Below are 12885 nucleotides of genomic sequence, written 5' to 3'. Positions count from 1 at the left end.
CATATGTATTCGAAGGAAACGAATGATCAGATGTGATTACTCAGGAGGAAATGATTGTATCTGATCTGTTTCAACCAGATCAGATACAATCAAAACTCTGATCTGATCTATGTATACTAATCAATCAAGTTTGATCAGATCTATTCATAACTGGTAAGATTCAATCAGGTCTTCCCTACTGGATCTGATCAAGTATGAAAAGGTGCAATCTGACTGAGTTTTGATCCTCAGATGTGATAAGGTCAAAATCTATGAAATTGAAATGACTGGCTCTGATCAGATTGATTTAGGTTTATGTGATCTGATATAATTAGATCTCATTGACATAGACAAATGACCAATTACATCCGGTCAGATTAAAGTTTGAATGTAGATACTTAATCGGATCTGATCAGAAGATCCATGTCTGGTAAGGCGAAGTCCAAATAGATTAGATCTAGTCAGATCAATCTTTGGACGTAAACAGATCATACGTATCCATTCCTTTTCCTAAGGGAATATTCAATTTTGGTAATACATGTAAATGCTGTATAGTTTTGAAAGCCACTCTTTCAGAATTGTCCATCATATCCCAGTATTCCCAGTAGATGATGACCTTTTCTCTAATTGGAGGATTTTCTTACTCAAGTTCCTGTTCCTGAACAGAGAAACGCCCATAAAAGAATAACAAACGTTTACTTATTTTGTATTCAAAACGTGAAATTTTATTTTCATCCATAATTCATAAAAATAATACAGGTAGGTACAAGGAGAAGCAGTATTCATCATGCTGGGAATCATTTTATAGATAAAAATAATAATATGTAATAATAATAAAATTATTGGATCTCGCAGCGAAAAATTATTGGATATGATCAGGTCTGAACTGAACTGATGTAACACAATTTAAACTCTGATCATCTGATCTGATCGGATTTGGTCAGATCTAAGTACATACTTGGATCTGGGGATTTTCCGGATCAGATCAGGCCAGACCTAATCAAGTCTCTTCAACGGGATCAGATCTGGTCAGAACAGAACAGATCCAATCCGAGGTCAGATCTAATCCTGGAAAATGTCCAGGTCTGGTCTGGTCTGGTCTGATCTGGTCAGATCCAATCTAGTCTCTGTTGCTAAATCTGAGCAGATATCAACAGATCTAATCTGATTAAAACTCTGACCTGATAAGATCAGGCCAGATCTGATCGGATGAAAGAGGAGGATTCGAATCTGATCATGACTGCTCTGATCTGAGCAATCGGGCATGATCAGATCCAATTGGGTTTCTTATCACAACCGGTCTCAACGGATCTTATCCGATCAAAACTCTAAACTGATTGCAACTAATAAGATGAATTGGATGTGGGGAATGCCCATATCTGATCAGATCTGTACTAATCAATCAAGTCTGATCTGATCTATTTAGGTCTGTTGAGATGCAATCAGGTCTCCCTATTGGATCTGATCAGATTTGAACATTTAGGTAATCTGATCAAAACTTTTATCTGTCCAGATCTGATATCAAATCAGATCCCATAATTTTCGCTGAGTGCTTAGATATAATTTTAATTAAAATACGTAGGTAGGAACTTAATTTTAAAAGCATTAAAAATATGATAAATAAAACCATCCAAACAAAATCTCAAATCTCCCCTTAATTATATGTCCTTAGATTACTTTTCCTCAAACTTTAGTATTTCATCATCCTTGACTTTCTTAAACGGATACAACTTTGTAATCGCTGACGAACGGCAGCAATAAAACATTGTGTAATTATACTCTCTAGGGTTAGGAATACTGTCTTCAAGGCCAGCCTCGGTGCAAATACTCCGCTCGCATAATTTCTGATGCCTTTCCTCGAAATAATCAAAAGCGTAGTTGTGCATTATAAAGGAGATGCCCTCGGAATGATCTTCATTATGCAACAACAACCAAAAAGCAAACGGTGAAGGATGTAGAGTTGATTTTTTATCCAGGTATTGTGATGATCCGTGGACTCGTTTTCTATCATAGACTCCCGAGTATACTCTGATTCGATGAGTTTTCTGTTGATGAAAATAATGCCATAAATTAAGCAATAATTTAACATATCTGTCAAAAAAATCAATTGCCAGCACGCATGTTCCTAGAGGAAAACGATTGGATGCGAACAGGTGGAATCAGACTGGCTCAGATCCGATCAGGTCTCTCTTATTGAGTCTGATCGGGTCTGAGATCTAGAGAATGTCTTGATCTGATCAGTTCTGTTCAGATTTGGTTAGATGCAATCAGGTTTCCCTGATTTGATCTCAGATCTGATCTGGTCTTCACATACATAATTATATAATCCAATCTGATCAGATCCAATTTGATTCAGGAAATGTCCCAATCTGATTTGTTCTGATCATTGAGATCTGATCAGGCCCAATCAGATCTTCCCTATTGGATATGATCAGGTAAGGGTAATATCAAACATGGAGATCTGATCAGGTGAAGTTGGATCTGATTCTGATCAGATCTAGTCAGGATCCAAAGATCTTTTTAAACCTGATCAAATTCAACAAGGGAGTCCTGATTGGATCAAACCATATAAGAACAGATTTGATCAGATCTAATCAGATCAGATTAGATCTGATCAGATCCGAGCATTTCCTGAATCCAAGTAGATCTGCTCAGACCTGATCAGACTTAATAGGAGACACCAGATTAGATTTGATCAGATCTGAAAACATCTGATTTTAATCAGATTAAACCAGAACTGAACATGGAATATTGATTGGCTATAAACTCAGGTTTATCGTCTTTGTGACCCTTCGAATCGTTTAAGCACAAATCAAAGAATTTTTCCAGATTATTCTAGACTCTTTTCTTTGTCATATATGACAAGTTTATCTAAAGCCGTAGAAGTGAGAAAATTTCATAGGCTCAATTTAAGGATCCCTAGGTAGTTAAGTACTCGTAGTTAGTTACGAAGAATGACATTTCAAACTCTCAGACCCTTACTTTTGATATTTTTTTCTTAAGATTCTTGACGAACTCGCTCCACATTTCATCCAGTTCCTCATTCAGAGGGGCTGCTGCGTCATACCGATAAAGTGGCTTTCTCATCAGAGCAAATGGCATGAATTCTGGCATACCAACCATACGTGGCACGTTGTAATCATTCTAAACACAATAATAGGTATTTCAATTTTATTAGGTGCCAACACTCGATTTGATAGTTTCAAATTTTAAGAGATCTCTCAGAACATCTGTGTAGCTATACTCGTAGGTAGATTAATTCTAACCTTTCGATAGAATGTCGCCACATTCGAGTAATCCAATCCTACTGGTTTAAATTCATGAGTTTGCTCTTCTTGCAAAAGGTCCGAATCGAATAATTGTGGATTCTCGATCGTGTATTCCGCGTAAATGATTTCTTTGGTCCTGTTGTCGAAACAATATTGGTAAAGTTGCACGAAGTACGGTTTACTGACGTTTGGTTCTTTATCAATAATGGGCTGATGCATAGATGTTGCAAACTCTTCCTCATTTATACGTTCGTTATCGTCATCAGGCTGTAAAAAATATACACCTTTGTAAGTACTCATTGAATTTTCAACTAGGTAGATACAGATATGAATAAAATAAAATAAAATTTTACTCACAATAATTTCTCGAAGCTATAAATACGAAAAAAAGTAGCAATGAAATAGGTAATAAGTGTAAGTTAGTATAGGTGTACAAAAAAGAGATGAAAATTTTAATGAAATAGACTATTTTACGCACTGTATAATAAACGCGATATCGAGTTCCATACTTTTCCTTTATGGTTCCACATGGCTTCGCATGGCCCTTTTCATCAACAATCTGTTGTTGGGTAGCTACTATAGGTTGTGGACATTTTGGCTGATATGTTGGTCGACTCACATATGGTTCACCGGTCAAAGTGCGGATGGATTTTTGAGAAGTACTCGTACAAAACGAATACGTAGTGGTATTTTCATCATCTTCGGGGCCCACATACTGAATATTTCGGCCATCTGGAGTCTTTCCAATATATCGTGGAAACGAATACCTATTTCCTTTTTTATTCAGAATCAGGGGACTGTATTCATCTGAAAATTTCCATTAAAAATAGAGTATGTGAAAAATATGTACGACTGATGTGGTGACGATGTGGAAGTTGAATTATAGTAGTAAGTTATTAAAAACTCACTCCAATCAGCTTCTGATTGAGCCACGTATAAAATTACAGCCAAACATACGCCCCAAAAAAGCTTCATTTTTCAATGCTCTTGTACTGACAAGTTGGGTTGATCGGAGAAAAAGCAATACGTGGGATATTGCAGTAGGATTTTGCTGTACTAGGTACCTATATTGCGACATTCAACTTGACGTAATTCATTGCCATTATGGGGTTTAGACGTTCGAGTCATTAAGTAAACACAGAAGGCAACGATTTACTTTATTGCAAAGAATGAACAAGTTCAGATACTTATCTAAATAAAAAAAATATCAAGGACAGCGCGTTTACAACTGTAGGCACTGACTGAAAATTTAAATTTTCGTTACGATAGAAATTTTATGATTCGATTTCATCATGAGCTGAAAACGAAGCGTAGGTACAAATACTCGTACTTATGCGTTAGAAAATTTCCCAAATAGTGTCAAAAAAATGAGGTTGTTAGAGTGAGCGAGGAAAGCTTCAATTGCTCTGGATTTGCAAACGTGTCAGAAAAATTGTATTAGGTACTTAATTGAATTCACCTCCAATCAATTGTGACAATTTTTGGTATAAGTAACATTATTCATTTTCAGAACTTTGTTTAAATTATTTTCAAACTTTTGATGGAAATTGTGAGACCTAATCCGCTGATTTGATCTGATCAGCCGCCCCTTCCCCCAATTAGATCTGATGGGTCTGAACAGATCCAATTTGATCAAAACCTCTAATCTTATTGGATCTGGTAAGACCTGATTGAATCTGAGAAATATCCAAATCTAATCTGTTCTGATCAGATCTTAGTCGGGGAGCCCGTTTAAGGATCTATTGCACCCCACCCCCTGTCGATCTTCCGGGACAACTTTTTTCTTAATGGGGGAATCCTGAGGAACATTTCTAGCCCTTGTACTAAAAAAAAAAGTGGCCCTACTTACAATATGGCGGCCGTTTTGATTGACAGGTCAGCCGAAATCGCAGATTTTGCGTTCCAATATAGGATTTGCCAAAAATTTCTCAAACCGCAGAAGACCGATCGAAAGTTTGAACAAAAATTTATCACCTGTCAAAGTTTCAAGTGCTAAAGTGCGTTTTTCGATTTTTGGTGAATTTTTGAAAATCAAATTTAGGCCAAAAATGAGGGAAAAAAATCAAAATTTTACCAAATTGACCAAGAAAGCTGAAACTTGGGATATACCCTATTTTTGACATGCCAAATCGATTGGAAACTGTTTCAAACCGTTTTGAGCAGTTCTTTAGCCTTCAGCAGATTTTTTGAACTCGAAATTCCCACAAAATTCCATCAAATGGAGTTGGATAGCCTCAATACACTACGAAGTCGACTGCTGGTGGATTTCAAGTCGTTTTGGAGCCTCCAACGACTTTTTGAAAGGTCGTATGGTGTTTTTTGGAAAATAGAAATTTCCAAAAAGTAGTTGGAAACTTCAAAACCATTTGAAACCACCATGTAGTCGACTTCATATCGTATTGAAATTAGTTTGCGAAGTAAATTTCAGCTTGCCAACTCCATTTGGTAAAATGTTGCAGGAATTTCAGCTTCCAAAAATCTACTAGAGGCTCCAGTAATTTTCAAAAAGTCGCTGGAGGCTCCAAAATGACTTGAACCCACCTGAAGTCGTCTTCAGAGGGTGTTAAAATTGGAGTGTAGAGTAAATATCAGCTTTCCATCGTCATTTGATGAAATTTTGTGAAAATTTCAACTTTCAAAAGTCTGCTGGAGGCTCCAGCAATTTTCAAAAAATCGCAAGAGGCTCCAAAACGACTTGAAATTTTCCTGCAGTACTTCGTAGCGCATAGAAATTAGTTTGCAGAATAAATTTCAGCTTTCCAGCTCCATTTTGATGAAATTTTGTGGAAATTTCGAGTTCCAGAAATCTGCTGGAGGCTTCAGAACTGCTCAAAACGGTTTGAAACAGTTTCCAATCGATTGGTATCAGGCTTGAAATATGTTTCATCCTTGCGCAGGGGCCATGCTAATTTTCTCTGTATCGTTCCAATCTTATTATGTATAAGTATGTACCGCCGAAGCGAGATCTAATTTGATCAGGCATGAACAGATGTAATCTGATCAAAACTCTGGTCTGATGGAATCTGGGAAATCGTCTGAATGTGATCGGGTTTGACCAATCAAAGTCATGATTTTGATGTAGCCCATTATATTCAAATCTGGTCACATTCAAACAGATTTTCCCTGTCGCATCTATGTACCTGGGTCTGAACAGATCAAATCTGATCAAAACTCTCTGATCTGATCAGTGATCAGATTAAATTGAATCTGTGGAATGTCCAGATCTAAGTATTATTAAGTACTTACATATTTGAAAAAAGCAACAAGTAATGTAAGAAACCAACAAAACCGAGGATTAGATCAGATCCTATTCGATCGATTATACTTTTGATCGGATTTTATCTGATCAGATCCAATAGGCGAAACCTGATTCGATCCATTCAAACCTTATCAGACTTATTTGATCAGTTCAAATGCAATCAGATTCGGGCATTACCCACCTAGATACAATTTGATCAGATCATACCTGAGGTCATCGATCCGATCTGATCAAATCCCATGGAGGAAATCTGATGGAATCACATGTAATCAGATCTCATTTCACTAATTTGAATACTTCAAACATTCAACTGATCTGACCAGATTCAATGTTTTCCTACTTTGTTTAGGTAACTCAATAAAATTCTACTCAGATTTGATCATCAATCTCTGCAGAAAAAGGTATTGATCCGATCAAATCAGGAAAAAACGACCTCATCTGTTCAGATTTGATGAGATGTGGTCAAACTTATCCTTATCTGAACATGATGAAAACATATCTACTCAGCAAACAGTGTTCAGAAGGTTTAAACATCTCACTGGAAAATGATTGAATCTTATCAGATGTGATCAGATCCGGACATTCCATGAACTCAATTTGACCTGAGCAGGTCTAATCAGAAATGATCTGATCGGATTTAGAACAATCCAAATATGATAACAGTAGGTAAGTATACATTATGATGAGACACCAGATCTCAACAAATCTGATTCCATCTGACTGATTGAACCAGATAAGACCTGATCAGATCTGTTCAAGTGTTCATTCCTCAGATCCTGCTATGTACATCTGACCAGATCTTATCATCAGATCAAAGTTGTGATCTGATCAGAATAGATCTTATTGTTCAGGTAGGTACTATCAGATCCATTAGGAGAGACGGGATTATATCTGACCCTGTCTGAATAGATTTGATCAGACCTTACTGATCCATAGTATGTTTTTAGTGACGCTGAACATGAATATGAAGTCAGATTTTTTGATTGGACTCCATGCACGGCTCCCAACACAAATGAAACAATTTTTTCGGACTTTTACCCATTGGGGGAGGTTCTGGGGACCATGGGTGGGGTAAATTTGAAAAACTAAGGCTATATATTCCTGTTCAGTGATATCAAAAACATACTTATTTCATGTGTCACACGAACAAAACACTTATTTGAACTTTTACCCCATGTGGGGAGGTGCTGGGGGCCGTGGATGAGGTCCAATCAAAAATCTGACGTCATATTCGTGTTCGGCGTCACCGAAAACATACAATTTCATGTATCACATGGCCCAGATATTTTTTTGAAAGTTTTGCCCAAATTTGGGGGTGGGGGTGCTGTCCTTCCATTAAAAGATTCCATCTCAAAAATTGGAAAATTTCGAAAAAAATACATCAAAAGGTACATCTATGGAAATTTTTTCAGAATTTCAAATCGTAGCTCTCACATACAGCGCCATTTTGAAATTGAAACTTCCAATTCGAAAGTTCGACTTTCAAATTTTGAAAATTTCTAAATATGTACTTGAAAAGTTCAAAATGCAATGCCCTTTCGAACTGTGAAATCAGTTTTAATCAACGTATCATAGCTTTGGAGGTATGCGCTGCTGAAGTTGCCGTCCCCTGGGGGGACTGTGACCAAACTGATTGCGAGTTTCTTACTTATTGAGTGGGTAGGCATTGTAAAAAAAAATTGAGCGAAATCGAAAGACATGACTCAAAAACTTGGTTGAGTTGAGGTGGAATGACTCCAGTCAAACCTGATCAGATCCGATCACCATAATCCGTGTCATGATAATGATCAATCTAAATTTTATTGTAAGTAGGTATGTACAGTGGGAACTTCATTAAGAAACAAAATTCGTTTCGTATAATAATATTTTATTGAGAATTGAGTGCAAACCTATCAGAAACTGAAGTCCAGAATAAGAAATGTTTCAAAATATTTTCAACTTATAAATTACTTACTTATTAGTAAGTGAATGATAAATAAATATAATAATAAACATCTGTTCTTAAAATACTCTATTATACTTATCATAAAACTAGCGCTACAAAACTGCCGATTACAACACACCCAACCCAGGGGAAAATGATTGGTTATGATCAGGCCGAATCCAGATCTATACATAGGTAGATATGTTCAGATCCAATCAAGTCTCCCCAATTGAATCTAAACGAGTCTGAGCAGACTTAATCCTATCAAAACTTTGATGTGGCCAGATTTGATTAGATCTGGTCAGGTGGTCCGGCCAAATTGCATCCAGGAAATGGCCGGATATGATCAGATCCAATAAATATCAATTTCCTGAGCTGATCAAATCCTATCTTTATCCCCCTAGGAATAAATAAATTGATATGTACTTATATATAATTTACAAACATGGCTTAAAATAATATCGAATAAACTAAATAAGGATAGGTTTTGCAATTGAATAGGTAGTTAATAGCTATGTACCTACATAATTATTTTCTGTCCACTAAACTGATTCGTCAAAAACCAATAACTCTACCTCATTGGTTTCAGATACAAGATCGCTAGAAATAGTAACCTTCGAGGAAAGAGTCGAAGCGGAGCAGCAATAAATTGCCACATGCTTACTTTCTTCATCTTGTGGTATAGCTTCTTGCAATTTAGCCTTATCACAGACGCTTACTTCACACAATAGGTCATGATGTTGTCCTTTAGCATAAGAATAATTATTCATGATGAGCGAAATTCCTCGAGTTTTATCTTTATTGTATAAAAGAATCCACCAATATTCCGGAATTGTTATTTTACTATTGGATAAAAATTCCACGGATCCGTTTCGTTTCATGCCATGAATACCCGATAATACCGTAATATGCTCAGTTTTCTATAAATTAATAATAAAAAATAATTCTCAGAGTCAAGAGTCTTCGTCAAATTGATTATGCAAAAATGTCATTATATGTAGGTGAAGGTACCTACATTAAATTGTAGGTGCATAAAAAATTTGTCACATACCTCGGCTAATTTCAACGCTATTTTCTCGATAAATTTTTCCCAAGGATTTTGCAAAAGATGATTCATTGGGGCAATATTATGCCACTGAATGAACGCTTTTCTCCAGTTGGCAAATGGTATGAATTTTGATACAGCTACTTCGTATGGTATGTAAACAGATTGCTTTTCAAATGGAACGTAACCGAGACATTATTCAAATTGTAATTAAACATTATCAATTTCGTTTCAAAGAAACATTTAAAAAAATTGTTTGAATTCTTACTTACCGCTTTGTAATACCTTGAAAGATCCACATCCGGTTGATCGAAAGTAGGCCACGTCAGCGGATCAAATGCATGGTTTCGTTCGTCGCTAAGAAGTGGATTTTTTAGTAAACTCGGATTACCCAAGTCGTAATAGGCGTACAATGTGCTGTAATTATGCTGATCGTCGAAGCAGTAATTGTATAAAGGAAAGGTCAAGCTAGAAGACGTATTCTGAAATGCAAATTTTCAATCATCAACAAGTATGGTAGGTACCTCTACAACAAATGTTTAAAACGGATTGAAGGGCGAACTTACCCCATCAATGTTCAGCTAATAGGTGAAAAAATTTGTGTTAAATTTATTCGACAAAGGTAGGAAATAATTGCAATACCTACCTTGATTAAACTTACTTTGACTTCAGCTCGATACATTTTATACCCGGAATCCAGTTGTTCATTTTGATTTCCGCAAAGAACGGTTTTACCTTTCGGATCTTTAATTGCTTCTCGATCATAATCCATAGAGTGGGGGCAAATGCGACTTGGATCTTCTTTGAACAATTTGCCAAGTAAGCCACCAGGGGAAGAATAGTCCGTACAAAACGTATACGTCACTGTAGATTCGTCTCTTGGATCCACGTATGTGATTTCTTTGGATACTCCATCTACTTTTTCTACACGAAGTGGGAATAAGATCTCGTTTCCATTTTTGTTCAGTACCAGTGGATTTAGTGGATCTTGAAGAGGAAATAGCTCGGTCATTAAAAAATAAAAAAATTAAAATTGTAAATTTTTATTTTTATAAAGAAAGAGACAACAAATTACCCCAAGATATTGTCCACCGAATCGCCTGAAAATGTATAATAAAAAATAAAATTTTAGTTATCATATTTTTTTCTTTTAGAAAACTTCCAGATAATGTGAGACGTTTAGTGATAATGATTATGCAGATAGGAAGGTAGTAGGTACAACTGTTTGATTGAAATTCCTTACGATTTTCAATGCGAAGGTGGATTTTAATGAGCACAGCTGTGTCAAATTGAAATATCTACACATACCTATAGGTGCGTCATTGCAGCGATTTTTTTCAATTGCTAAAAAAACTCTACATCGAAGAAGTTCATAACTGTGTGATTTCATTCAAGGATACGAGTAAAGCAACCATTTTCATTTACGTAAGGTTGCAACAGGCACCTCATCACCTACCCATCGAAAAACTGAACACCGCAGGTACCGAAGTTTGAAATTGAATACTGTATAAAAAATCGATCGAAGTAGGTACATCAAAGAATGCTCCATCAAGCATGAAGCAAAATTTCTGATGCTGAATTGCATTTCACAAAATTCGATTGCATTTCACAAATTTCGAGGCAAGGCCGTTCGAGGAAATTTTGGAAATTAAAATTTGCCTAATGATGTACCATACTTAATAACCACCTTACAAATAGAGACCGAGTTTTGATAAAAGGATAATTTTTTTGATTTTTAAATAACCTAATAATTTCCTTCAAAAAATTTTCACCCGGGAAGTATGTTTACTTATCTTTAAATATTTTAAAGAAATTTATCAAGTAGGTACATGCTAAAGAATGGTTCAAGAATTATCTCAAATGTAGGTATACTTTTTCATACATGAAAATCGTTTTAAAGAATTGAAAAAAAATAACGATGTTCAATTCAGGGGAAATGTTTTAGACGTACTCAGATCTGATTAGAATTTAGATCTGATCTGATCAAAACGCTAATCTAGCTGATCAGGTATATCTGGTTAAATCTAACTTGACCCAAGGAATGTCCAACTCTGATCAGTGATCAGGTTTGATCTAGGATCTAGGTATCAGATCTGATCTGGTTTGATCAATCAGGCCCACCACTATGAAAGAGATCTAATCCAACCAAAACTTTGATCCAATCAGATCAAATTAGATCAGGGGAATATCCAGATCTGATGATATCTTACCAGATCTGATCTGATCAAATCAGCTTGATTACAGCCACTCAGATCTGATCATTTCTGATCAGGTCCCGCCTTATCAATTCTAAACAGATCCAATCTGATCAAAATTTCGATTCAAATTACAACAAATTGAGTTTGGGGAATGCCCACTGATCAAATCAGCTTGATTACAGCTACTAAGATCTGATTATTTCTAATCAGGGCCTCCCTTATCAATTCTGAACAGATCCGATGTGATCGAAATTTTGATCTGATCACGTCAAATTGAGTCTGGGGAATGCCCGTTTTTCAGATCTGATCTGATCAAATCAGCTTGATTACAGCCACTCAGATCTGATCATTTCTAATCAGGTCCCACTTTATCAAAGTTTACATATGTCATGTCACCAATGGTGAGGCTTACATATAGGGAGGTTAAGGATAGGCTGAGAAAGCATACGATCCGGCTGTGGCAGAAGGACTGGGACAAATACGATGCTTTTATGAAAACTATGTTTCCTAATATCTCAGATAGGCTACAAGCACCAGACGTTGCATGCAACTATTGGTCCTCCCAAATCCTGACAGGGCATGGCGAGTTTAGGTATTATCTACACACCATTAATCGCACATTCAGTCGAGAATGCCCGTGTGGGGACCGAGAACAGAAAAATGAACACATTGTGTACGATTGTCCGGAATCCTTGTTCATCACTTCTAAGTACGATTTCATCGACCGTACAAATAGGAAGATAGCCATCAGCAAAGAGTTCGACACTTTTGCCAAGGAGCTGATCGAATGGCTAAAAAGATTCAACATGGAGTACGAAGCTCGCCGCCGCCGCATTGCTGGTAATGATGGGTAAACCCCCCTTTGTAGGGTTTGCCGGAATCCTTTCTTCACTTCAGGCCACGTGTGTCGCCTGTGGTTTCTCCTGAGTTCCTTCCCTTTTCCTGCAGTGTGATCTATCATCCAGTTGTCTTGCGGGCTGGTGCCTTGGATCGTTGCGCGAAAGAACAAGCGTTCTTTTTATCCTGAGGGGGAGACTGGGCAAGAGATCTCTGTAGTGGAGTCACTCTTGGTTGGTGGTCCTTGGCTAGGCACGTGACGGTCCATTTACTCCGGTTGGCAGGACTTCCCTTTCATTTCTCTTGTTATTGGTCTGGTCAGTGACCCACGGTGATGGAGCCCTTGGCTGTTCGGGGTCACGTTGGTCAAGTCT

General features: G+C 36.8%; 2 protein-coding genes and 1 non-coding gene across 3 annotated transcripts; all 3 read right to left on the bottom strand.

The window, feature by feature from the left end:
* Window positions 1-688: 688 nt before the first annotated feature.
* On the bottom strand, window positions 689-3509 carry LOC135844849 (uncharacterized). The gene is made up of 3 exons (XM_065363225.1): window positions 3246-3509; window positions 2962-3123; window positions 689-2024 (listed from the first exon to the last, which is right to left on the bottom strand). The coding sequence occupies exons 1-3, from the start codon at window positions 3465-3467 to the stop codon at window positions 1653-1655; spliced, it is 756 nt and encodes a 251-aa protein (XP_065219297.1). The 5' UTR covers window positions 3468-3509; the 3' UTR covers window positions 689-1652.
* A 2592-nt stretch (window positions 3510-6101) lies between these two features.
* Window positions 6102-6200, bottom strand: LOC135846119 (U6 spliceosomal RNA). Its single transcript, XR_010558896.1, has one exon. It is a non-coding gene; the product is annotated as a U6 spliceosomal RNA (small nuclear RNA).
* A 2167-nt stretch (window positions 6201-8367) lies between these two features.
* LOC135844325 (uncharacterized) lies at window positions 8368-10815 on the bottom strand. The gene is made up of 6 exons (XM_065362488.1): window positions 10552-10815; window positions 10138-10463; window positions 10043-10057; window positions 9749-9958; window positions 9483-9644; window positions 8368-9351 (listed from the first exon to the last, which is right to left on the bottom strand). Exons 1-6 carry the CDS (start codon window positions 10613-10615, stop codon window positions 8974-8976), a joined length of 1155 nt encoding a protein of 384 aa, XP_065218560.1. The 5' UTR covers window positions 10616-10815; the 3' UTR covers window positions 8368-8973.
* Window positions 10816-12885: the final 2070 nt, after the last annotated feature.

Source organism: Planococcus citri, chromosome 4, assembly GCF_950023065.1.
Source record: "Planococcus citri chromosome 4, ihPlaCitr1.1, whole genome shotgun sequence".
In the NCBI taxonomy this organism is placed as follows: Eukaryota; Metazoa; Arthropoda; class Insecta; order Hemiptera; family Pseudococcidae; genus Planococcus; species Planococcus citri.
This window is presented reverse-complemented; position numbering and strand designations above follow the sequence as displayed.

Bases quoted from the DNA above. Each gene is read 5' to 3' on its own strand.
- LOC135844849 (XM_065363225.1), bottom strand. From the start codon at position 3,467: ATGCATCAGCCCATTATTGATAAAGAACCAAACGTCAGTAAACCGTAC. The intron at 3,124-3,245 runs GTTAGAATTAAT...TATTGTGTTTAG, and splicing joins TGGCGACATTCTATCGAAAG to AATGATTACAACGTGCCACG. The intron at 2,025-2,961 runs GTAAGGGTCTGA...TTTCATCAACAG, and splicing joins TTAAGAAAAAAATATCAAAA to AAAACTCATCGAATCAGAGT.
- LOC135844325 (XM_065362488.1), bottom strand. From the start codon at position 10,615: ATGATAACTAAAATTTTATTTTTTATTATACATTTTCAGGCGATTCGG. The intron at 10,464-10,551 runs GTAATTTGTTGT...TTCCTCTTCAAG, and splicing joins TCGGTGGACAATATCTTGGG to ATCCACTAAATCCACTGGTA. The intron at 9,352-9,482 runs GTATGTGACAAA...ATTAATTTATAG, and splicing joins TAGCGTTGAAATTAGCCGAG to AAAACTGAGCATATTACGGT.